Below are 26829 nucleotides of genomic sequence, written 5' to 3'. Positions count from 1 at the left end.
AAATGCCCCCCCCCCCTGAAAAAAACCACACAACAATATCAATCCACTTTATTTTTTTACTATTTTAATGTTATATTACAGTATCCTCAAGCTTGCACTCCACCACACCACAAACCATACCACCCTTCATGGCCAGCTCACCCCTGTAACCCTTGACCTCTTGCATGGCATTATGGGATCTTTTGTGTCTCATTACCATCGGGCCGAGGAGGCTGCCAGACAGCGAGAGGAGGAGGAGGCTAGTCTGTATAAATACAAGAGTCGTAGCCATGGCGATGGAATGACGGATGAGCAGATGGAGGAGAAGGAACTGAGGGAGAGTTTTCCGTCTTTTGAGAAGGTAGTCTAAGTTAGGGTGGGGCATGTATCAATGCTTTTTGCATATTTAAGAATAAAATTATTGGAGTATCTGGGCTAGTCTGTATAAATACAAGATTCGTAATCATGGCGATGGAATGACGGATGAGCAGATGGAGGAGAAGGAACTGAGGGAGAGTTTTCCGTCTTTTGAAAAGGCAATCTTAAGGGGGGCGTGGCAATACTGTATTATGCTGAAGTAGAAATATGCCAATGTTTAGCAATGTCATGAAATATGAACATCCAGCCCCCTTTGTGTAACGTCATGAAATGTTTTGTGCCTTGTTTATGGTTAGTATGAAAAGTTGTAGTAATCTCAATTTTTCATACATTATTTTGTGAAGTGAAGTGAAAATGGAGAAAATTTGGTGTTAGACGTACCAAAGTGTTAAATATTCAAGATTTTGGTTAGAGGACCATTGAATAGGCTAGAATCAGCAGCCCAAATCAAGCTCTCATCATGACAAACTTCTGCTTCAAAAAACCAACACTTCTTCTTTACAACACCAACACTGAACTTCTCTTTCACTATTCCAGGAGTTTGCAGACATCACAGCCGAGCCCAGCCTGGATGACCAGCCCAAGCCTGAAGATGACACCGCGACCTCTGACCCTGACTCGACCTCCACCCAGCAGCTGGACACGCCCACCATGCGACTCTTGAGGGATACTCATGGTCAGATGTTTACCGGGATGGTCAACGTTCCCTGGATGCGGTCAGGGGGTCAAGGGTCAAACAGTGATGTGGATGTGAAGGATGTGGCCCAGCTGGGCTATGCCACTGCAGTAGAGCTTGCCCATGAAGTTCTGCCGTACTTGGGTGAGTTTGATTTGATTTAATGTGATTTGATTTGTTTTGACCTGATTTGATTTGACCTGATTTGATTTGATTTGACCTGATTTGATTTGATTTGACCTGATTTGATTTGATTTGACCTTATTTGATTTGATTTGACCTGATTAAATTTGATTTGACCTGATTTGATTTGATTTCATGTAATTTCTTCTTATTCCGTATTCAAAATGACATAATATCAGAACATGTATGTATAAAAACAATGCAAGATAGATGATACATTTACAATGGATGGAATAGCGACAAAGATGATAAGTGAAGGGATCTACTGAAAAGCTAGGCTTGATTAGATGTAGATCCCCTTCTTGATTAGATTAAAGATGACATAAACTATAACGTTAGTCGTTATTAATCAATCAAAGTAATTATTCAGGAAGAAAATATAAAAGAAATCCTAGATGTATGTACATCTACATTGCACAAATGAGCTGGCAAAATCAAATTACTTCTGTGCATTTAGGGTTTTACAGAAGTATATTAGTCAGATATGATTATTCATCTTTTGGGTATGACCTTGAACATGTACATTCTAACCATGTCATCTTAGTGTTCAACTTTAAAGTGATTGGTTTGGTTTGACTTTAACAAAATCTGAGCTAGAAGGTCACACTTGTCACCTGTGTCTGTGATATGTTACAAAAATGAAGCCCAGAAAAAATTGCGTTCGAAAATAATTATTTAGTGCTTCAAAAATTGAAATATAAAGTGACCGAAAACACCATCTTAATTTCATCCCATACACTTATGTGTACTATTTAGGCGTCTATTAGACGCCTATTTACAAAATCGGGGTTTGCCTTGTAGTTTTAGCTTTTCATTCTCAATAATGGTTGTTTTCAGGGTTTATTAGTTCTAATACATGCACTTGTACACATGTTTCATCTTGGTTTGATAATTTTTTAAATCGGCTGCTCACAAAGTTAAACAATACCTTTAAAGAGAGAAAGAATAAAATAATATAGTAATTGTTATCAGCAGGTAGGTTATCATGCGCATACATTGCATGTATCTAAGCGCTTACAGATTTAGTATTACCCCGGTCATCAGATCCAATCAGTTATTCCTCCACACAATGTATGCACATCCTCCACTCCCAGGGGAGTGTTTCAGCCATTTGAGGCACTCATAGTGCTACAGGTGCAATTAATTCCACATCCTACCAGGTACCCATGTAAAACCTAGGTGGAGAGTGAAAAAGTGTGTATCGATGCCTTGCTAAAGGAAGAGATCATTCCTTACGCAGCGCCAGAAAGCTATGATGTTGACATACAAAATGAAAGCCAGTGATCATTGATTTTCCACTTTGAATGATTTGGTTTTCAATATAGCTCCTCGCCTAGACAAACACTTGATTGGTGCTCATCTAGTCAGAGTTCATGACCTCCAGGTTGCCATTGCAACAGAGCAATCTGATGAAAAATCCAAACCCATCAGAAAGGCTGACGATGCTTCCAAGCCATATGACATCTACCACGACCCCAACATTCCTGAAACAATCAGGTGTAAACCGGTTCTGGATGACTTTATGGAGAGAATAAAGGGTCTTCTTGCTGAGTGGCCAGAACACCCAACTCTAAAGCAGGTAAAAAAATTTTTTTTTTAAATTGTGGAAATGGGCTGTGGGGCTCTTTCATCCAAATGGTTTTAACTGAATTTGGCTTTAACAGGTATTTTTTCATATGAATAAGATTTTTGTTGTTCATTTTATTGAAAATTGCATATTTCTTAATGTAACAGTGTTGCAGACTGGGCCTTGAGAGGATTTTAAAATCACACGATAGCTTTGCTAAAATTGGTTATCTGTGCTGGTATTTTACAAAAGATATGAAATCGATGCATCTCTAAACTCTGCTTCTTAGTTGCCTAGAAATTGAAATTGAATAATTAACATTCAGCTAGTATGCTTCTAATGTGTTTTAGGGGGGGGGATTTGACACTTAGATCTTGTTTCATTATGATTTAACTAGTTATACTTTAAGATTTAACTTTGCACTTCAATTGGTAATGCTGTGTCTCTCCTTTATTTTTACATGTAGCTAAATTCTCTAAATATTTTTAGTAAGTTTGGAGGACTGCATGTTATTTTTATATTTGTACATGTATGTTTTGTTTACCACAGCTCACCATGTTGATAGAGAGAATCCAGTCTTTCAGTGTGGACAGTCCTCTCATGAAGTTTGTCACAGGGTTGGAGCTACTGCTCTCGAAATCACAGGTAATCTTTTTCTTTCTTTGAGTATTTAGAATTTTCTGGATTTTCTCACCAACTTTGATTCAGCTCAGTAAATCTGTGTACATGTTTCTGGTGGAGTTCACTAAGTTTTGAGTACCACTGTATATGAATAAGTTCACAATGCGAGCTCTTCATTACAATTTTATTTCAGGATGAAGAGATGACATTTGAGTGCTTTCTTGAAGCATTTTATTTAATTGATGCCGTGCATTAATGTCGTGAATTGCACAATAGAATTATTGCCAATTTGAGGAACAATGATCTGTTTTTATTTCTGATCAGGAATGGGAGTCGAATGCAAGCAAAGCTGTCTCAATTCAGACCCACCTTGAAGAGATCACACAGACCATCATCAGATGGAGGAAACTAGAATTAAAGTAAGTAGAAAGGACTACAAAAAGAAAATTTGAGGATCATACCTTGGGTCTGTTTCATGAAATTGTTGTGTTAAGTTACGAATGATTTAAACATTTAAGGACGTTCCACAGTTAAAGTGAAATCCATGTCATTTTCACCAAACTTTGCACATAGATACTTTAGAACCTTAATATTCGAAATATGCAAAAATTAACATAGGTCCATGTGCTTGATTTTTTGCTATAGCGCTTCAAAGTTCACCCAAATTGATGTTCTTAAAAATTGCGCATTCAAAAGAATTTGGCATTTTTAGACCGCCCAAGATTACTACAATGAGTTTAAACCTCTATTACTCAGTCAAAATACATGAAAAAGTCATCAAATTTCGCAAGAGAGTTAATAATTGTATCGTTAGAATGGAGAATCTATTTATAGTGCTATTTGTTTGCAATTTTAAGTTTAACAGCTCTGTCAGTTCTTAAAAAAGGCGTAAACGATAACAAAATCCCAATCTGAAAAATTTAAAATTTCAGTAACAAACTACAAACGTACAATAAATGCTGCACTTTATTCAAAATCCATGTCATTTTCACCAAAATTTGCAGAGTTGTAGAGGAAGGTATACCTAAGAGGTACAAACATTGAAAAATAGGGGTTCATGTGCTTGTTTTTAAACTATCAGCATTTTTATTAGAGCAAATGTGCTTTTTAAAACACCAAAAATGCGCCGAATGCTTTGTATCTATGTGAAGAAAAAAATCAAAATCACTCTACCATTTATTCAAACTCGGGGTAATATCCGTGATTCTTGGCAGCAATGCAGAGTAAAGTATTTTGAAATTGTATAATTTTTTTTTTAATGGTCCATGGAATAATTCAATTTTTTAGCTTCATGAAATAACGCATCGGATCTGCAGTTAAAGTGCAGAAGATGAGAAAAATCAGCTCATACCCGCAGCTAATTAATCACTTGTTCATCCATTGTGACGTCAGCGCGCAGAGTGTAAACTATGCGCAGATCATAATGCGCACAAACATAACTGTGGAACGTCCTTAATTTTATTTCATTTACTGATTTCTGCAACTTTTTCATATATACAAATTGCCAAGAAAATCAAATAAATTTTACATAAAAAAAATCTGGCAATCAAAGCAATGAACAAAATTGTATTTTCTTTCTGTTTTTTTTTCTGTTTCTGTTTGTGGTAACTCCCGTGGGAACTCGGCAGGACAGCATTTTGCTGGTAAACGCCAAGCTGGTATATAACCAATTACCTATGAAACATTTTACGTCTAGGTTAATCAGTCATAGTGGCTGACGTTATAGATGACAGATATCACTCTCGGGCCTTTTTATCAAAGTGGAGACAATGGAAGAGTTGGGATTTGAACTCACAACCTTGCGATTATGAGTCCAATGCTCTAACCACTAGACCACACGACCCGTGGAACATATCGATTTAAGAAGGTTGCAGGGGTTGTCACTATAAGCTTAGCTTGACTGTTTGGCAACCTCATGATTGGATAATAAAGGCCAAATAAGGTCCAAAAAGATTTTGCATATTAAAAAAAAAAATCTTATAGTTTAGTGACTTTTCACTGATACAAAATTATAAATGGCAAAGCTTTGTGTTGTGCTGACTTGTTTCATAATGGAATGGGATATCCACTGTACATGGAAATGACAAAATATTGATGATCATAATAATATTCTGTTTTTACATTGTGCTTGCTTTTTTTAGAACAATGCTCAAATCAGTAGTCAGCTGATTATGATTTTGTTGATCTCTGACACTGTAGATGGCGTAAGCATTTGGATAACCCAGCAAGTTATTGTCAGATTTAAGAAACATTGTAGAAACTACAGAATATTGTTAAAAGTTCTTAATGAATCCATGTACATTGCACTATTATGCAAATTCACCTCACTGCATATTCATACCAATGTTATTCCATTTCCCTTTTACAGCTGCTGGGTAGCAATGCTCGACAATGTGACCTTCACACAGGCAGAGGGCTCCCTCAAGTGGTGGTTCCATGTGTATCGCCTCATCCAGACATACCTCGCCAAATCTTCAGCCGACATCCATACACAGAATCCCAGCAGTGGGACCCAGGATGAAAACCCCACACAGAAACCAATTAGTGGGGCTGAAGTTGAAATTGGTGGTCATGATGAAGGAGGAGAGGAAGATGGGACAACTATCCGTGGCATTGTTGGTATCCTGCAGAAGCTGATAGAGGGCGCTAGTCTTGGAGAGTTTGCCGCCAGGCTTGAAATGCTTCGTGCATTCCATTCTCAGGTTGTTGCCTCAATGCATTCCACTGAGGAGACGTCAGGTCAGCAGTATTAGATGTGTACTGTAACTTCAGTTTCGATTTAATAAGTGTAATTCTTTCATAATTACTGTGCTCATTTCACAAAAATTAAATGTACATGTAGGATACTGATTTTATTTTTTGGATTTGTTTTATTCATTCTCATATAACCCAAAGAACTTTCATGAAACAGTTGTTTATGTTATGTAGCATGTGATGCAAGCGAATTCGGAAAGCTTGTTTAATACACCAATTATTTTGTTAGTTGCAGATTGAGATAAGCGTCATCAATTTTATATTTAAATTCTGTAGGAATGTCTGTACATGTATTACCAAAACATATTGAATTTGAACAAATGTTGCATACATTTATAGCAATATGTAAGAATTATTTTCCTTGTCTGGATCAGGCATTTGAATGTTTCTTAATTACTTGTCCCATTTTGATTTTTAAAAAATGTATTTTATCCTCTTTTCATTGTTAGAATTGTCCTGTATCCTGTGGAACATGTACTGCTACTATAGACAATTCTTAACAGCAGTTTCCATGGAGATTGAGAATAAAAGGAAACCAATTGAGAAAGAGTTGAAGGTTAGGAACAAGCGTTATACTATACTCCTTTGTTTCTGTTTTTCTGTTCTTCTATACTTCTTTCTCGTCATGTATCCTCTCTCGTTTTATTCTGAACAGTAATGAACCATGTTTAACTTAAAAGAAATCTCCATTTGTGCTTTCATTTTCTGTTCTTTTCATCCATTCTTGCATGAATATAATTTATTCCCTTTTGTGATGAGATTTTGATAATGATTTTCCATCTAAATGCAATGTAGGTATTTCCAAGGTGAATACATTGGCTCATTTATTTGTATGATTGATAAAATACAATGACAGTTTAAATTACTGATAAAAAATAAAAACTCTGTTAGTTACTATGATTGACAGACAACAACATAGATTCTTTAGTTTGGTATTTTAATTGGAATGCTTTAGTGAAATGTACACCACTGCTGCAGGTGGGCTGATGTAATTGACCATGTTGTTGATTTGGAATGCAGGCCAAGGCAAACAAGTTCGTTAATTTCATGGCATGTTGTTTATTACCGCAAGGGTTGTTGATTGCATTCTTACCAAGTCATGGCCTTTTGCTTCTATCAAAAGTAGGTCATCTTTCGGCAGGTTGCGTTTTATGTTACAAGGCAGTGAAATCACATCCAATCTAATATAAGGTTTTCAGTAGCTTGTATGATTTGAAAAGAGCAGTGTTGCAAGTAATTTGCAATTGATCACAAGTCAATTTCAGGGCCCCGTTTCATAAAGGACTTTCATCTGTTGTTATTTTTTCATTATGGCAACTACCATGGCAACAGGGCTCAGCAGCCAATCAAAATCAAGGTTACCATGGTAGTTGCCATAATGGCAAAGTTACAACAGTTGCAAATCTTCATGAAACAGGGCCCCAGTCCAGTCCCTAAGTCAATTGAGAGTCATGCATTTCATTGCAAATTTGCAATTGACTGGTCTGCTTCGAGCATCCACAAACATAAATTAATTTGCTTTAGTTAAAATTGATATATCCCTTGTAAAATTGCATCTGAAATTTGCAATTGATTGCAAATATCTTATTGCAGCAGCCCCTTAGTATGATGATAAAAGCACTCAAAATACAGTGAAACCTGTCTGTAGTGACCATCCAAGGGAAACACAAAATGTTACCTTTATAGACAGGTGACCACTATAGACAGGTTCTTATATACACAATCTGCCTCCATGAGAATCAGTTTTAGTGTTCACTATAGACAGGTGGCTGCTATAGACAGGTTCTTATACACACAATCTGCATTCATGGGAATCAGTTTTAGTGGTCGCTATAGGCAGGTGGATGCTATAGACAGGTTCTTATACACACAATCTGCCTCCATGAGAATCAGTTTTAGTGGCCACTATAGACAGGTGGCAGCTATAGACAGGTTCTTATACACACAATCTTCCTCCATGGGAATGATTTTATTGGTCACTGTAGGCAGATGACTGCTATAGACAGGTGGCCACATACACAGGTTTGACTGTACTTGCATTGGGTGTTGTAAGAAATTAAGTTACGATACACTGGATTCACTAATTTTTGTCAAGTCAAATTTTCGAATTGAATGAATATACATGTAGATAAAATAAAGTACATACATATTTCAATAAAAATAAGTTATTTTTTTTACAACTTTTTATCTTTCTTTGATTCTGCTCTTGTTATGGTTGTATTACCATTCTCTCTCCTAGAAAAAAAAAAAAACTTTTCTTCAATCGTTGATCTTGCCTTGATACCAAATATTTTGATTGGTGCATGCACAGGTCTACCAAACCAGCAATGGTTTACTTTTGATTGTTCCTATTCTTTTCCATTCAGGACTTTGTTAAGATTGCCAAATGGAATGATATAAGTTTCTGGGCAATGAAACAAGCAGTGGAGAAGACTCACAAGACTCTCATCAAGTTCAAGAAGAAGTATGAGGTAATTTTCCAACAAATGATTGTTAGCAAGCAAATAATCATTGCTGGTGATGGGCAAAATAATCACTTTCGTTTCAAGCTGGATGTAGCTATCTTTCCAAAGAGAAACTGAGGAAAGGAAAGATAGCGAGTAGTTAAGTACATCCAGCTTGCCGTGGAAGTGATTGTTTGCTTCGTCAGCTGAAATCAAGCAGTAATTACATGCTTTATATTCCATATCTGGAACCACTAAAAAAGAGCACTCTAATTTATGCTTTTTACTGTTAGCACAAATGTATACTGCACGCAATCATGTAGATCTTGCTTGAACAAGATAATTGTGACATCACATAGGAATTTTACCCTCACAAAAAAACAATTGAGGGGCAGAGCATTTTTATTTTGCGTAAAGTACTACTAGTAGTGCATATGTAGACTGAGCGTGTGCATCTAGATCTTGTGCAATCATCACTGCATGTGATGGAGAAAAAATAGTACAAAAGATAGAGTGGCAATGACCTCTTATTCCACGCTTACTCAAAATAATTTATAACACATTTTGACCTTTTGGGCTGAAGTGAGCAGCGAAATGCAATAGTCCCATCACTGTGATTGATGATTGATAGCTATACTACCCTTTATCACGTTTCTGAATACTGACCAATCCTATAGCAAGAGTCTTAGTATTAGGCATACAATTTCTAAAATCTAACAATTTATTGTTATATTTCCCATTGCTATTAAAAGAATTTGTTTTCCAATTGTTGTTTAAACATTGTTGAAGTTAAGCATATCTGTTTATGTTACACACCCCAGGTCTGCCTTCAAGGTCCAGCGAAGGCTGTCTTTGCTGATGAGAAGATAGAGCAAAACAAGCCGAAAGATGAGACCAGGGCCAAAGATATCGTCTGGAAGGATGAGTGGAAAATAATCTTTGATGATAGCAGATACCAGGTATGTAAGAGGGCTGAATACTCACCTTGGTAAAGTTTCATGAAAGATCTTGTCGGACGTTTTATCTGACAAGTCCTGTTTAATCAGACAGTTACCATATGAAATGTGCTTCTCAGCCAATCAATATCATGGACCCTTGTTGGATCTGACTATTTGTCAGACGAAAATTGTTAATGAAATGCTCCCCAGGTTCACAAGCAGTTTGTCTACTTCCCAGATAGTCTGACACCACATGGGCTGAGCCAGTTCGGTTTACCATCAGTTTGGTCTAATTGCCCTGTGGTCCGGACTCTCGGTCTAATACCCACTTAGAATTTTTATTTTGTCTCATGCTTGGTCCATCTAACCAACTGATGCTGTACCAAGTGAATATTAGACGAAATCGGTAAAGCTGAACCGGAAATAAGACAAACTGGTTCATGGGCTCAAGGGCAATTAGACCTAAAGCAAGTGTAGTCCAATCAGTCCTGTGAGAGAGGTGTAAAGACTTTCATTGGTATACACTGACTGAAATCTCATGGTGTCATTCAACTCCAAAATTTTTCTTCTATTGTACCACACTTCGGTGAATTGATGGAGCAATATGAAATTGAGAGCATTTCATGTGAACTAGAAACTGATATGATGAGGATCTTGCATGTATGGGGTTGACATTTATATCAATAATAATAATAATAATCCGTTTTTTATATAGTGCTTAATACATCGGAACGACGTGTCTAAGCGTTTTACAGATATATTATTACCCCGGTCATCGGATTCAATCAGTCATTCCCGCACACAATGTGTGCACATCCTCCACTCCCTGGGGAGTATTCCAGTCAGTCGCCTGTGAGGCGCACACAGTACTGGACAAGCTACAATGACTTTCACATCCTACCGGGTACCCATTTAGCACATGGGTCGAGAGTGGTAAAGTGTGGATTAACGCCTTGCCAAAGGACGCCAGACCGCGGTGGGATTCGAACACACGACCTTCTGTTTACAAGGCGAGAGTCAGAACCACTACACCATGGCTCCTCCATCTTAAAATATGTAATTTCCTTGAAAATATGGATTGGCCAATATACACAGTATAGAGGTACATTTATTATCAAACCAATTTTACATCTGGTAATCCGTCCAGATACTGAATAATTGCAAGACTACTGTTCCTGTTTGAAAACATGAAACCGTGTATCTTTTCTCAAACTTGTTTGCATCAATTTTTTATTTTCTCATTTTGTGACTTCTCCTACAAAATATTCAATTTCCCAGGTATATTTTCCACCTTCACTGCCGACGACCCCTCAAGATGGCGGTCTCATCGCTCGGATACCGGTCCTGTTTGAGAGAATGAGGAAACATTGCTCATCTTTATTGACCAAGAGGAACTACTCCGTGATGTCCGAGACTCTTGATGACTTCGTTGGTGAGATTATCACGACACTCCGGGAGCTCCAGGCTCTTGAGGTTACCAAGGTATGGCAATTTGTTTGATTTGATTGTTATAGTTTTAGATTTTACTGAACTATGGAATTGTAGTTCTTCAAATTTTTAGCCTTGTTGTAATTAAGGAAACCAAATGTCTCGTATATCTTTGTGTCTTGCGGATCTACTTTAGGCTGAGACATCAATTTGAAGAGCTCTTCCATTGTTCATTCAATTCAGTACAGTATTTTTGAATTTTATTTGTGGATGAATGAAAAGATTGAACTGACTCGAAATGGATGAATAAGACTTTCCTTTGGGTGTAAACATTGATTCGCTCAATCTGAGCTATCTAAATATTCATCCTTCTTTTATAAAACTGTTTCGTTTGCCCTTAACTAGTGCTAATGATATTGACAATTGGTTCAACTTATATCAAGAGATTTTTGCTGATTTCAACTTGTAATTGGTTTCCTGGTACGCTTCCAAAATATTGCGAAATGGGGAAAAATTAATATGATTGCTTACATGATTATATCCATATTTCACATAATTTATGTCCTTAATATCTTTAATACGTTATATATTGGTAGATTATACTTAATGTTAATTAGTTCTTGAATTATTATATTTGTGATTCTATATTGTTTTTGTATTTTACAATGTAGGATGCAGAACCAGAGAAGCAGAAATCAGAGATCAGACATATTCATCAGAGGAAAAGGAAAGCCTTGTCTGAACTCTTCAAATATCTGACATCAATAGGTAGGTTCCAAAATTTGTATGTGATTGTTTTGTGTCTAGTTGAAAAAAATAATTATCTTGACTAGTACTTTTTCTTTGAGTACTTAGTGTATCTCCTTATCATTGCTACTTTTGTTACTGCTCTGCCAGCTTTACTGGTGCAACTAGCGATACTGCTAGTATTGATAACTATTACCGTGTTTACACGCTGCATTGGCTCGCAGTTCAGAACCGCGAGCCGATGCAGAATCGGCTTTTTTGTTGCGTGTAAACGCGATTAATTTGCATCGGCTCTCGGTGCAGAATCCGCAATTTTGCACCACCAAGGTGTAGTAGGTTCAGGTCCGCGAGCCGATGCAGAATTTGCTTTTTTCTACTTGTTAACAGAAAGCCGATTCTGCATCGGCAATTGGCGCGCAATTCATTTACTTTACCATTATGATGTACTTGTAAGCGCACGGATCCAATATTGTCTTTATTATGACGAATATTGTTGGTTTGCGGATCATTTCAGGTTTTTGCCACGCGAGCTGATTCGGCACCGCTAGCTGTGACACCACACCCCCCACCCACCCACCCACCACTATTTCTATTTCTACAACTCTGATCACGACAATGGTAATTTACTGCTGCTCCTACATGTACTTCTACTGGTGCAGCTACTACTGCTGCTACTTATGCCGATTGTATGATATATAGGGGATAAATACATTTAATTTTTTTACAGGACTGTCCTACAAGAAGGGGTTACTTCGGCTCAATCAGACTGAGAAGAATCAACCAGAAAGCTTCCTGTTCTTGCCTCCAGTTGACCTTCAGGCGACCTTCAGGCGACCTGATCAATGGCCAGTGTAAATATGCAATCATGTGATATAAATCATATAATATTTCACTCATACTAGTATTGGGTTAATAAAAAAAGTTTGAAAACATTTGATAATTTATCGAAACTGAAATAGCATGCCTTTATATGAATATAGGAAAGCAATTTTCCTTTTCTCATGAAATTCTGAAAGACTAAACGGATTGGAATGTCTAGATGAAAATGAAACAATTCTACAATATTTTTAATTTAGTCTGGGTTATAATTTGTAGTTACATCATGCAGATACATGTTTATTGTGACTGCTACATCTACCAGAAGCCCAAATAAACTGACTTAAACTTTTAATAACTTTACAGTTCTAAGATTAGAATAAAATGAAATACTGTTGTATGTCCCAGGTTATGCAAGAACAATGTTGTATATACCCAAGTACAGTATGCTGCATATATTGTCCCCTTACCCGAAACATATGAATGAAAATTGATTATGATGATAATTATAATAGCTACTGTTGTATGTCCCAGGTAACAATGTTGTATACATGTAAAACCAGGTATATGCTGTATATATTGTCCCCTAACCCGAAACATATGAATGAAAATTGATTATGATGATAATTATAATAGCTACTGTTGTATGTCCCAGGTAACAGTGTTGTATAAAACCAGGTATATGCTGTATATATTGTCCCCCTATCCCAAACATATGAATGAAAATTGATTATGACAATAATTATAAAAGATACAAAAAATTAAATCAGAAACTAAAACAGAATGTGGTTTCTAGCATCCTTTATGAATCTGTTTCATGTTGCAGGTTTACGTCACACATTTCTGAGATATGGTTAGGTTGCCATGAGTATTTCTTCAGATATCAGGCTCGAAGGGCAGCCCTCAGAGATGCCGTAGCTAACCCATCTAAGGTATATCTAATGTTATAATTATTTATAAAATAACAATAGTGATTCTTGTCTGGGATATCATATCTGTAAAGCCCCCATCACACTTATTCGGAATCAGCAGGAATCAAGCAGAAGCTGGAAAGAAAAAAATATTCAAAAAATCTAGAAATTTTTGGGAGGAACTTATGAATTCACCAAACTGGAGTTGAAATTCAGTAAATTGACCAGGTGTATCATCATACACTAGTCAAAATGAACTGCAATGGAGTCAGATTGATAATTCGTGCTACGTTCTTGGACATTCTAGGGGCATTCTAAATATCCTGACTGCATTCTGAGTGCATTCGAAATATTTTTGTCATTTCTTTTGGCCGTCCAGAAGGTTTTGGTCATGTTCAAAACATTCGAGGGATATTTTCGAACGGTGTTCGAAGTAGATTTAAATGACCAACTGGTGGTCAAACAATAGTCCTTTCATTTAGGCCAATTCTGCTTGATTCGGAATAAGTGTGATGGGGGCTTAAGATATGACACTTCTTGGGATAAATTGATTCTAAGTACCCATTAACCTGGACGGAGTGTGGCAAACAGATAAATGCCTTCCAAAAGGATGATAGTGTCGCTGTAGGATTCAAAACCGCAAACCTTGTGATCTATATCATATCAGAGACATATCCATATGGCATTAGACCACTGCACCTCTGCAATCTTGATTATGTTGCATTTACTTAGCGATGTTTGTGTATATTGAATGAATTCTGTAAATATGGCTATAGCATCAGTATGGTTTAAGTGTGCTGCATCCTTATTTTCAAACCTAACCTGGAGATGGGGCTTAAAATACTGCTTTATTATTGTATGACACATGTTTTTTTATTACTCTAGCCTGCATAATATTCGTTCTTTTGTGGGCCTGCAAGAAACTTGCTATCGATTTAAGGGTCAATTTTAGGTCATAAAATCAATCACAAGTGTTTTGATTTAATTTCAAATTTGTAATTGATTCCAGGGGCCGATTCATAAAGCTGTTCGTAAGTAAAGAGTGACTTCAAGAACGACTGGTTAACCTGTCTTACGCACTAAACCATCGTCAATGAACATTTTGGTGCATAACATTTACCACAAGAAAGGTTCACCAGTCGTTCTTAAAGTCGCTCTTAGCTTATGAACAGCTTTATGAAACACCCACCTGGTCTGCTTCTTTCATCAACAAGTGTATATTGACTTTGCTTTACTTAAAATTGATATATCACTTATGAATTCGCAATCGATATTTACAATTGATTGCAATTTTTGTCTTGCAATTGATTTCAAGTATTTGTTGCAAACACCCCTTTGTCTTAATAGTCTTCTCTTTGTTTGCTACACTCTCTTCTCTTGTGTAGGAGCTTGGTGTAGGAAATGTCGAGAGAGTGAAAGGGTTCACAGAGCATCTCTCAGAGCTGATCATAGACCAGAGAAGAGATGTCGCTACCATGGCAACCGGCATCTCGCAACTAAGGTAAGAAGAATTTTTGAAGATGAATGGAACTCTGAACCTGTTGGAGACTGTGGCCTTTGGTCTATGGAAAAAGTTCCATGTGTAGGGAAATTGGCCAGTCTCCAACAGAATAATTTTCTTGTATCCTATACATGTAGTTTTTCCTGAGCAGCTAATTTTTGAGTAAATATTTTGCCTAGATGCAAATTTTTTTGAAATTTCTTTTTCAGACGTATACCTGTATGGCATCATGGTTATTACTCACACAGCACAGGGCCCCGTCTTACAAAGAGCTACGATTGATCCAATCAATTGTAACTCTATGGAAATCCATCAGTGTCATAACTTTTTCTATAGGAGTTTGGCACAATGTCCTTTGCAAACAAAGAGAAGCACAATGAATTTTCAAGAAAACAATGAATGCATGAATATACATCATAGAAAATATTTTGAACAAACATACATAATACATGTTGACGTTGCTGGCCGTCCATAGTTGTGATTGATCAGATCAATCGTAACTTTTTGTAAAACGGGGCCCAGTTTATTTTGAACAATTGTTTAGAGATGTGGTATTGAAGGGATTGAGCATCTTGCTTTCCATTTCTATGCAGGAACATATTGAAAGAGATGGAACATCTTCCCAAAAACTCTCCCTCAGTCAAACCAGAAAACGCCTGTCACCTCCCACCTCAAGAACAATCAGCATCGTGGATCGCCAGGTCAAAGGTCACCATCGACCAATCACTCCAAGCCATTCTCCAGTTCACCACCGTCTTAGACTGCTGCCCAGAGAGAGACGAGGTCGATGGTGACACCAAGACCAAGATCGTGAGTCCGGTTCCAGAGGAGACCTTGACCAAGGCTGATCAGTGCTTCAAGGGTGATCAAGTTTGGCTGGAAATCAAGACCAATCTCGAGGTCAGGAGAGAAAGGATATTTCTGAATATGAATTGAACTTGCACTTCATCACAAAGACGTTCTTATCAAATCTATAATTTCAAAAATTCCATGTATATGAAGTCATTCCTTCATGTTTTCTAATATATTTTGTGTATGAACCAGTTATTGTCGCTAATCTTGAAAAATTTTACTGGTCATTAGTTGGGGGAAAAAAAAAACAGCTTTTCAAATACATAACTTGGAATGCGTAGGAGAGACGAAATGCTTATATTTGCTATGATGGATATAAAGCACTAACTCTTTTTAGCTTTATTGTTTGCGATTTATCTTTTAGTCAATTTGATAGATCAACATTTTTGAAATAATTGAAATCAGACTAAAACTTTAGTTATTGATGACATACATGTATAATGGTATATATTTTGATAAATGTCTGACATATTATATTGAATCCTTGTCAAGAAAAATATAGATTTAACTTTTCTCTCTCTCTCGTTCGTCACCAATCAGGTCTGCCAAGATTCATTAGAGAGAATGAAAGCTGATCTTGATCCAGTTGTGCACCACATTGAACTAGCCAAGATGAAGCAATCAGTCACACTCATTCCATGGTAAGAAATGTGGGCAATCCCATGAAATAATCAACCTTTTTGTACGTCCGATCTCCAGTTTCTCCATTTCACTTTTTACTCCATTTCATGAAATACTGAAAACCATGTAGAGTATAAGTAAAATTGTTTTCATAGGAAGCACAAATCTTAGATGAATCATTACAGCAAGCTCCTAGTCTGCAGGCACAGACCCAGATCGGAACTTTGATCAACAAGTGGGTTTTCATACAAGACTATCACAATACTTGCTGTTTTATTTTCCTTAACGACAGGGTCTTCAGCACAGAAATCATTGTAGGCTGTGCATTCCGATCTCAATACTCGAGTGAAGGGTTTGCACAGCAGACCTGGAAGGTCCTATTTGTAGGGGTTCGGATATCCATACTCTATGGTATTGCTCTCTTAGATGTAGTGCCTAATTAAATCTGTGGACTGGACTACATGTTTATAGCTCGCCAAGATCATACTAGCTTGTTACCAAACTTCTATTTATGCCCTCCTGACTGGGTTATGTGTTTGGAAATTTCAAGTACAGCCCACTTTCCTTCTAGTCTTGCGCAAAGCTTCTCATTGATGCAATTCAAACTTCTCGTAACTGCAAGTTTCTGAGATTTCATTTTGAAAAAAAAAGTAAATTCAGAAGATTTTCATTGTCACAAAGTCTCTCATTATATGATTGTGCAAACATGGTCAATTTGTATGTATTGTTTATGTGGCAACAAAATCATTTATATTTCGGATAGATATTCATATGTGCAAGTTATTCTAGGGGTAAGTAATCAAATTTACTATTGTTTTATTAGTTGTCAAATGGATAATAATTAAAAGATTTTAAATTTAGAAGTTACATCTCTTTATTTCTAATGAAATCCACACAGGGAGAGCATGGACATCTTGAAGCAGTGTCATACAGGCTTCACCGCAGTGGCTGATAAGTTAGGTAAGGTGGTAGAGGCATTCACACTGCCAGAGACTGGTGAACAAACACAGCTTGTCCAGTCTCTTGTGTTCATCGCACAGTCCATCAGGAGCTGGAGTGCAGAGTTTGAGACATGGTACCATTCTCTTGGAGAGAGGTCTCCACTAACATCAGGTGAGGCCCTAGTTTGTTTGTTTGTTTAACCCATAGAGGTACACTTTCATGAGGCCAAGATTAATCTGCATTTGATCCTCAAAATGACAACAATCATTAATTTGGTCTGGAGCAGACCTGCCAACCAGTACGTTTTAGCCGTATTTAGTACGTTTTTGCAACCAAAATACGGCAGTACGTTTTTTCTTTGAAAAATATGTTTTTTGTAAAAAAAAAAAAAAAAAAAAAAGATTACTAAATCGTAATTTATTGAGAAAAATAATCTCTATATGTATCTATTTCATAAAACGTGCACAAATATGGTTATTAGATCAATGTAATTTCAGGTAACTTTTTTTTTTCCAATCATTTTGTTCAAACCAGGGTGAAGATATACACATGTTTTAATGTTTTTTTATTCATCTGCAAGAGCAGTGCGCATTTTAGCTTGCATGCAGCTTGAGCGCCGCGATGAGCGAGTGCGCCAAGCATTTTATTATGAAATACATTTTTTTTGGGAAAAATACAGTTTTTTTTATCACAGAATACAGTTTTTCATTCCCAGAGATTGGCAGGTCTGCCGGAGGTAGCATCCATAGACCTGGTCAAGAAACAATAATGGGTAGAAAGCCATATATAGAGGAACACCGCATTCATAAGGCCAAGATTAATCTGCTCTTTATCCTTAAATTTTCCACAATCATTAATTTGGTCCAGAGGTTGGGTCCATAAACCTTGTCAAGAAACAATAATGGGTAGAAAGCCTTTTCTACCCATTTCATGAGGCCAAGATTAATCTGCTTTTGATCCTCAAATTGGCAACAATCATAAATTTTCTATTCATTGTCATACTTCGAAAAGATATAATATGGATATAATATGATTCAAATTGAATGATATTAGCAGGAATTGAATGAAAAGTTGTCAATTTGCATATTTAAATAGTGACTTTTTTTAATTTTTTATTGAGTTACCAAATTCCTGCAAATGTCTGTTGCATGCATCAGGTTGTTTAAGTTGTTTGTTTAGGGCGAAATCCTAGGTCCCGTCTTAAAAAGAGTTGCAATTGATCCGATCAGCCTCAATTCTATGGAAATCCATCATTGTCATATTTTTTACAAGAAATTTGAACAATGTCCTTTGTAAACAAAGAGAAACACACTGAATTTTAAGAAAACAATGATTGTATGAATATACATCATACTGTATTTAGAAAATATTTTGAACAAACATACATAATAGATGTTGATATTGCTGGCTTTCGATAGTTGTGGTTGGTTGGATCAATCGCAACTCTTCGTAAGATGGGGCCCTGGGAAGCATGTCATGAAACAAATAATCAGTGATTTTCACTTACAACTGTCATAAGCTACTGAAAGCCGTCTCACTCCTTTGATTGATTGATTGATTGATTGATTGATTTCATTTATTTTCCATTAAAAAATATACAAAGTCAAGAATATACAAACAAACATTACAAAGTATAAAAAATGAGGCATTATACATATGATGTATCATATACATACTTTAAAAAAAAATACACAGCAGTTCGTTATATGTATATATATATATATATATCAGGAAAATTGGATGCCCATGAAAGCAATGTGCTTGTTAAGTTGGGTCACCCAAAAAAAGTATATTAATCGGTAAATGATAGAAAACAAAATACATTTATTTGAAATACTGAACGGATAAAACTTCTATCAATGATAAAGATATATTGCATTTATATGATACTTAGAACTAAAAAACCAACCCACCCGCCCCCCCCCCCCCATGCATGTATTTATGTAAGTATGTAAAGAATAATTATGTACATATTAATAAGCGTCAAGGAGTTGCCTTTTTAACTGTTGTTTGAATGAAGATAATAGAGAAGAGTTTCTAATATTCATTGGTAAAGAATGCCATATGTCTGGACCAGTGTGGCGAATAGACTTATGTGCTGAGGTTGTGATTGGATTTGCTAAATGAAAATTGAGTGAATTTCTTGTGTCATAGGAATGAATATCACGATTTAGTGTAAACATGGTATGAAAATAATTGGGTAGCATATTCTGTGTTAGTTTATACATGAATATTCCGATTTGTAATTTATTAATGTCGTGAATTTTTAAAAGACCGAGATTCTTGAATATAGGATTTGTGTGTGCTAGATAGTGTGATTTTGTGCATAGTCTAATAGCTTTCTTTTGGAGTAATAATATTGAATCTAGGTGTGTTTTGTTCCCAGTTCCCCAAACGATATTGCCATATGACAAATATGATAAAATAAATGATTTATATAAAAGTAATAAAATATTTTGTGGGAGCAAGTCTCTTATTTTATAAAGAATTCCAACAATGCGAGATGCAAGAATCGATATATTATTAACATGGTTATTCCAATTCAAAGTTTCATCGAAGGTAATGCCCAAAAACCCCGGGGGGGCCACTTCCATTCACGAGTGGATACCATGCGCGACCATGGGGTCTCGAAAAGCACCCTAAACACGTAACTTTCATATTCTGAAAATGCACCCCTTAACAAGTATTGGCTTGTGAAACCCTACCCTTAACAAGTATTGGAAACAAAACGATACTCTTGGCAAATGTTCCCTGAAATGAACCCCTAAACAAGTACAGGAATGTTTTATTTTTACGGGTCCTTGGGTCGTCGGCTTTACCTTATTTGGTAGTGACGACCCCACCTTCTACACCTCGCGCAAATCGGACTCTAAACACGAAGTGTTGGGGCAAAAAGGACATCCTTTAATAAACATTTTAATTTTGTTTTATCATCCCCGCGAATTCGACCCTAAACACGTAATTTTCCTAGCGAAATAGATACCCTTTTTTCATTATTTTTGTGTTTTTGACACCCTTATCACGTTACGTACGTAACGTGCCCTATCGTGAAAAAGACATCCTGTTTACGTGTTTTTTTGGTCGCGCATGGTATCCACTCGTCAATGTAAGTGGCCCCCCCGGGCCAAAAACTTGACATGGTCTTTCCTTTCTACGACTGTATTATTAATGTTAATATTAGGGCAAGAAGCGATCTTCTTATTTTTGGAGTGAAATACAATGAAATTTGTTTTGTTGATGTTAAGAACAAGTTTATTTAATTGAAACCAGTTAACAAGTTTTGGGAGTTCATGGTTGAATGTGTCTATTGTACGATTTAGATCAGAATGAGAAAATAAAAGTGTTGTGTCATCTGCAAATAAGAAGTGGGATAATTTTTTTGAGTTGTTCGCAATATCATTAATATATATCAAAAATAAGAGTGGTCCCAATATTGATCCCTGTGGAACACCCGTTTTTTGCTTCACAATGTTTGATGATAGTTGATGATAAGTTGTAAATTGTTGTCTATTAGTCAGATAGTCGTTGAACCAGGATAGTGGTGTTCCCCGTACTCCGTAATGTTGGAGTTTACTTAACAAAATCGAGTGGTTGAGGGTGTCGAATGCTTTACTAAGATCGATGAATAAAGCAACTGCAAACTGTTTGCGAGAAATAGCATTAGAAATTCTGTCATATAAGTCAACAATTGCTAATTCCGTAGAATGGTGTTTACGGAATCCATACTGGCAAGGTGTTATAATCTTACATTTTTCCAGAAAATTAAACAATTGATTGTAAATAATTCTTTCCAGTATTTTAGATATACATGGTAATATAGATATCGGACGGTAGTTCGTACATTCATTTGTGTTTCCTTTTTTGAATATTGGTATAACACGTGCAAGTTTGAAAGCTTGAGGATATTTGCCGGTGCGTATTGATAAATTAAAGATATGACACAAAGGATCAACAATGTAGTGAATAATCTTCTTTAAAAGAAAAGTGTTTAATTCGTCGTGACCTATCGCTTTGCTATTCTTCATCTTTTTAACAATTAATACTACTTCATGTGGGCTAACTGGTTTGAGAAAAAGAGATTCTGGATTCTTATTACTAAGGGTATCTAAATAGGAATATGAATTATTATTATGGATTGGTGCTACATCCTGAGATAATTTGACACCTATATTCACAAAATACGTATTCAAATTTGTGATAATTTCTTTTGGGTCATTAATAATCTTACCATTATCCTCCAGCTTATCTGGAAATACTGAAAGTTGTCTTTTGCCCATGACGTCATTTATTACTTTCCAAGTTTCTTTACTATTTCCTATAGCATATTGGAATTTATCAGTATAATGTTTTTTTCGTGATGCTCGAATGACATTGTTTAATGTATTACAAAATTTTTTAAACTTGTTTAGAATATGTATATCGTTTGGTCTTTTTATATGATTTTTATATAATTTGTTCTTTTTATGGATTGATTTGAGAATAGATCTTGTAATCCAGGGTTTACGGATTATTTCTTGTCTCTTTTGCTGTTTTATCAGAGGTATATTTTTATCAAAATGTTTTTTAAAAGTATCAAGGAACAATTTATATGCAAAATCAACATTTGAATCATGTTCGTACACGTGATTCCAAGATTCTTCTGCTAAATCGTGAGTGAGATTAATTATATTTTGGTCTGTCATTTTCCTAAACCGTATTTTATCATTAGGTTGCTTTCTCTGATTATAACTTTTAATATACCGGTAGTTCTTTAAGATACAGAATATAGGTAGATGATCCGAGATGTACGCGTATAATATTCCACTTTGAATATCCTCAACATTAGTAAATATGTTATCGATAAGTGTAGCACAATTGGGAGTTATTCGGGTTGGTAGATTGATTGTGGGAATTAGACAATGAGCCGACATAGATAAAAGTAACTTTCTGTATGGAGCACTTTCGTTAAGCATATTAACATTAAAATCGCCCATTAAATAAATGGCTTTACCGCCTTTAGAAACAAGGCTTAGACAAGATTCCATATATTGAATGTAAGTATCCAGAGACTCGTTAGGGGGTCGGTACGATAAACCAATAATAATGTTTTTGTTTGAAGCATTTTCAATTTCTAAAAATATTGTCTGGAATATTGGAGAGAAAGGTATGTCAATTTTTTTATAGGTTATTTGTTTTGTAATGTAAAGGGCTACGCCACCTCCTTTCCCGCGTACACGATCGCATCGTAAGAAATCATAACCATCTAAATTAAAGATTGGGGGAGACTTGATATGAAGCCACGATTCGGTGATTCCTATGACAGAAAATGGATTTTGGAGGGAGTGTGTGAGATTCAATAGTTTATCGTAGTTACGTGATAAGCTTCGGATATTCATATGTAAAAGGGTTAATTCATTATGGCGGAAGTTTATGTTGCTATTATATTCATTTGGTAAGTAATATCGGCAATCTCCTACTGGATGAGACTCCAGAATATCATTTTCAAGTTCTGTATCAAGATTGTTCATAAAGAAGGATACGCTTGAGTTTAATTACGTTTTTTGAATATAAAAGAGATGTATTGGTATGCATGGATACATTAAGACTAATCCTACTACTATAAAAGCTCCTATAAAAACCAGTACTGCTATTGATAAAAGCATCACAAGTACGAATACGAATACTACTACGATTAAATAAATAACATACAAATAAACAAATGGTTGTAATTAAAAGCGTCATGGAAAACGGATCATTTTACCCTGGAGGCATAAGGAGGAAAGATGTAGAACTACATGTTTATATTGAATTATGATTATTATTATGATTAGGGTCAGTGAACACTTCAATTAAGGATTATGTTGATTGTGATTGTAAAAGTAAATGTAAGACGTGTTGATTTAGTGTTGATGTTCTGTAACTTACTGTTTTGTTCATATTGTATATTACCTGTACATGTATGTACATGAGTATAAGTGTATTGAATTGTGTGTATTATGTGTATTGCTATCTAAAATACTCCATATTCTATGTTTATAAGTGTGCATTAACTTAAGTGTATGTATGGATTACATCCGAATAATTCAGTCCTGTTTATGACCGCTAAATGCATGTTCATCTTAAAACAACACAGACCCTGGAGTTCAAATGAAAATGCATGATACATCAAACACAGATAAGCCTGAGAAACTCAAGGTGTCACTCACTGTCAGCTCCTGAAATATAAATGATTATAAATGATTTCGCACATGATACATGAATAATGAACAACTATGTTTTTGGCTTCCATTACAACTATAAGAAAATGTGAAGTTACACAGCAAATGTATATGAATGGAATATATTAAATTCGAACACTTATATAAACATCAAGATTATGAGTAAAATGTATTGAGTAACACCTGTGCTTAGAGTATAAATGGTGCAACTATTAGCAAAATGTATATTATTCAGTACACATTTGACTGTTGTAATTTCAAATAATTCATTGTTGGATTTCTATTTGTAAGTAGTGTGTTCTTATTGAATGTATAGAAAAAACATCAATAATAAGGCTGTCTCAAACCCATGTTCTGTGATTTTTTTTTTATATTAGTGATTAAAGGACAAGTCCACCCCAACAAAAACTTGATTTGAATAAAAAGAGAAAAAATCAACAAGCACAACACTGAAAATCTCATCAAAATCGGCTGCAAAATAAGAAAGCCACGACATTCCAAAGCTTCGCCTACTTCCAACAAAATAGCTACATGATTTTATCCTGTCACTTGTATATGTTCTTTATGTTTGTTGATTATGTCAAATAAATAATGATAATGATTCTCATAACAGATACTGATGTGGGCACCACCATGTCAGATGCAGTTTCTGATGCCAAATTGAAGATGGAAGAGACAATTAGGTGTATTTTACTTGGTGTCCAGTCCCTTGTGAAAACAGACCCAACCACTCTGACAGATGAAGAAGGAGATGCAAAGAATGAGACCTCAGAACAGAAAGGTAATACAAGGCGTCCATCCACACTTTGCCACTCTCCACCCAAGTGTTAAATGGGTACCCGGGTAGGATACGAAAGCCTAATATGTAGTATGCTTGGCAATTCAGTCTTGAAACTCTTGTTGGAATGCTCCCCAGGGAGTGGAGAAAGTGCATACATTGTATGCGGGCATGCAAGGATCCAATTACCGGGGTAATATTAGTTACAATGTAAAGCGTCATATTAGTTAACAATGTAAAGTGCTTCAAAATATAAAGTTCATGACTGTAACTATTATTATTATTATTTAAAACTCAACTATATAACTATTACTATTATTATTGTTTAAACTCAACTATATAAATATTATTATTAGTATTTATGACTCACCTGGGGCGGATTGCACATGGATTTGCAATCAAACGCAACTCTTAAAATCATAGGTGACTTGATTTTTAACCAATCAAAAACATGCTTTGGTACGTGCGCTTGATATTTTGACTTGTGCTTTAAACACAACTTTTTGCAATGGGCTTAGGTTGTATTTATAAATGACATGTGAAGTTAGTTAAATTAGAAATGTGGCTTACAGATTTAACACATTTTTCTGTACAATTCATTTCATTTCTAAATTTCATGTCATCTTGTCCAATGAATCCTTGTCATTTGTATTCTTTTCATACTTACTGATTTGGTTTTGGTCTTGCTGACTTTAAGGACGTTCCACAGTTAAAGTGAAATCCATGTCATTTTCACCAAACTTTGCACATAGATACCAGAACCTTGATATTCGAATTATGCAAAAATTAACATAAGTCCATGTGCTTGATTTTTTGCTATAGAGCTTCAAAGTTCACCCAAATTGATGTTCTTAAGAATTGCGCATTCAAAAGAATTTGGCATTTTTAGACCGCCCAAGACTACTACAATGAGTTTAAACCTCTATTACTCAGTCAAAATACATGAAAAAGTCATCAAATTTTGCAAGAGATTTAATAATTGTATCGTTAGAATGGAGAATCTATTAATAGTGCTATTTGTTTTCAATTTTAAGTTTAACAGCACAGTCAGTTCTTAAAAATGGCGTAAAAGATAACAAAATCCCAATCTAAAAAATGTAAAATTTTAGTAACAAACTACAAACGTACAATAAATGCTGCACTTTATTAAAAATCCATGTCATTTTTACCAAAATTTGCAGAGTTGTAGAGGAAGGTATACCTAAAGGCCACCGCACACCTTACGACCCGACCAGTCGCCGACTGGCTTGCGACTGGGTGAGGGGAGATGTGACGTCACAGCTCTTGTCAGCTTCGAGTCGCAGACCGGTCAGAGACAAGTCGCAAGGAAAATCTGAAGGATTTGACATGTCGAATCCTTATGACTGGATCGCAAGCTCAATCCAACTTCCAGCCAATCAGACAGCAGAGTTGCACGACGCGTATATGATAAACAACGCGCATACGCAGTAGTAAGCGCACTTTCTCAGTTGCTATGCCAAAAAGCAAAAAGCGCATGCGTGAGTCGCAGATCGGATCGCAAGGTGTGCGGTGTCGAGGCTTATGACTGCCTTGCGACTCATCTCCCCTCACCCAGTCGCAAGCCAGTCGGCGACTGGTCGGGTCGTAAGGTGTGCGGTGGCCTTTAGAGGTACAAACATTAAAAAATAGGGGTTCATGTGCTTTTTTTTAAACTATCAGCATTTTTATTTGAGCAAATGTGCTTTTTAAAACACCAAAAATGCGCCAAATGCTTAGTATCTATGCGAAGAAAAATTCAAGACCACTCTACCATTTATACAAACTCGGGGTAATATTCGTGATTCTTGGCAGCACTGCAGAGTAAAGTATTTTGAAATTGTAGAGAATATTTTTTTGAATGGTCCATGGAATAATTCCATTTTTTAGCTTCATGAAATAACGCATCGGATCTGCAATTAAAGTGCAGAAGATGAGAAAAATCATACCCGCAGCTAATTAATCACCTGTTCATCCATTGTGACGTCAGCGCGCAGAGTGTAAAGTATGCTCAGATCATAATGCGCACAAACTTAACTGTGGAACGTCCTTAATAGCTTGATAGGTGGTGAAGGATTGGATGGTGTCCTCAAATTTCTAATCATTTTTTATATTTGGAAGAACAAATATTCAATGAGAAGAGAATTCACTTTTGCAAAGCATTAACTTGCATTAGGAAGCAACCATTTACGGTACAAGGGTTAGCAGTATATAAAGTTTGGTTTCTCTTGATTATGTTCCTCATGCAAAGATTTACCCCCCCCCCCCCCCTTTAAAATCACACCTGTTCATAAAGACCAGTACTGACCGCACAGAAACGTTGTTAGTGCTAACAATGCGCTAACAGAGGCCCTGTTACAACCGGTAATGTGGCAGCGATGCCTAACGTTACAACAATGCATTACTTACACATTGAAATAAATGTTTTGACTTCACAATCCGAAAGATGTGACTGGGCTTACTGTTAGTTTTCTGTTAGGCTAACAATGTTTCTTTGCG

At 36.0% G+C, this 26829-nt stretch overlaps 1 protein-coding gene across 1 annotated transcript in view; it reads left to right on the top strand.

Moving 5' to 3' along the window:
- Positions 1 to 26829, top strand: part of LOC129259359 (midasin-like) — a 96475-nt gene that overhangs the window by 67648 nt on the left and 1998 nt on the right. The window contains exons 62-79 of the mRNA XM_064097986.1: positions 82 to 340; positions 895 to 1177; positions 2542 to 2795; positions 3333 to 3428; positions 3729 to 3823; positions 5773 to 6143; positions 6608 to 6714; positions 8525 to 8629; positions 9424 to 9561; positions 10819 to 11022; positions 11640 to 11736; positions 12443 to 12566; positions 13358 to 13463; positions 14828 to 14943; positions 15537 to 15843; positions 16336 to 16436; positions 17315 to 17529; positions 24169 to 24336. Coding sequence (XP_063954056.1) covers positions 82 to 340; positions 895 to 1177; positions 2542 to 2795; positions 3333 to 3428; positions 3729 to 3823; positions 5773 to 6143; positions 6608 to 6714; positions 8525 to 8629; positions 9424 to 9561; positions 10819 to 11022; positions 11640 to 11736; positions 12443 to 12566; positions 13358 to 13463; positions 14828 to 14943; positions 15537 to 15843; positions 16336 to 16436; positions 17315 to 17529; positions 24169 to 24336 — 3146 coding nt within the window. The remainder of the gene's footprint in view (positions 1 to 81; positions 341 to 894; positions 1178 to 2541; positions 2796 to 3332; positions 3429 to 3728; positions 3824 to 5772; positions 6144 to 6607; positions 6715 to 8524; positions 8630 to 9423; positions 9562 to 10818; positions 11023 to 11639; positions 11737 to 12442; positions 12567 to 13357; positions 13464 to 14827; positions 14944 to 15536; positions 15844 to 16335; positions 16437 to 17314; positions 17530 to 24168; positions 24337 to 26829) is intronic.

This window comes from Lytechinus pictus, chromosome 4, assembly GCF_037042905.1.
Source record: "Lytechinus pictus isolate F3 Inbred chromosome 4, Lp3.0, whole genome shotgun sequence".
Lineage (NCBI taxonomy): Eukaryota > Metazoa > Echinodermata > Echinoidea > Temnopleuroida > Toxopneustidae > Lytechinus > Lytechinus pictus.
Note: the sequence above shows the minus strand (reverse complement) of the source record. Positions and strands in the feature narration are given on the sequence as shown.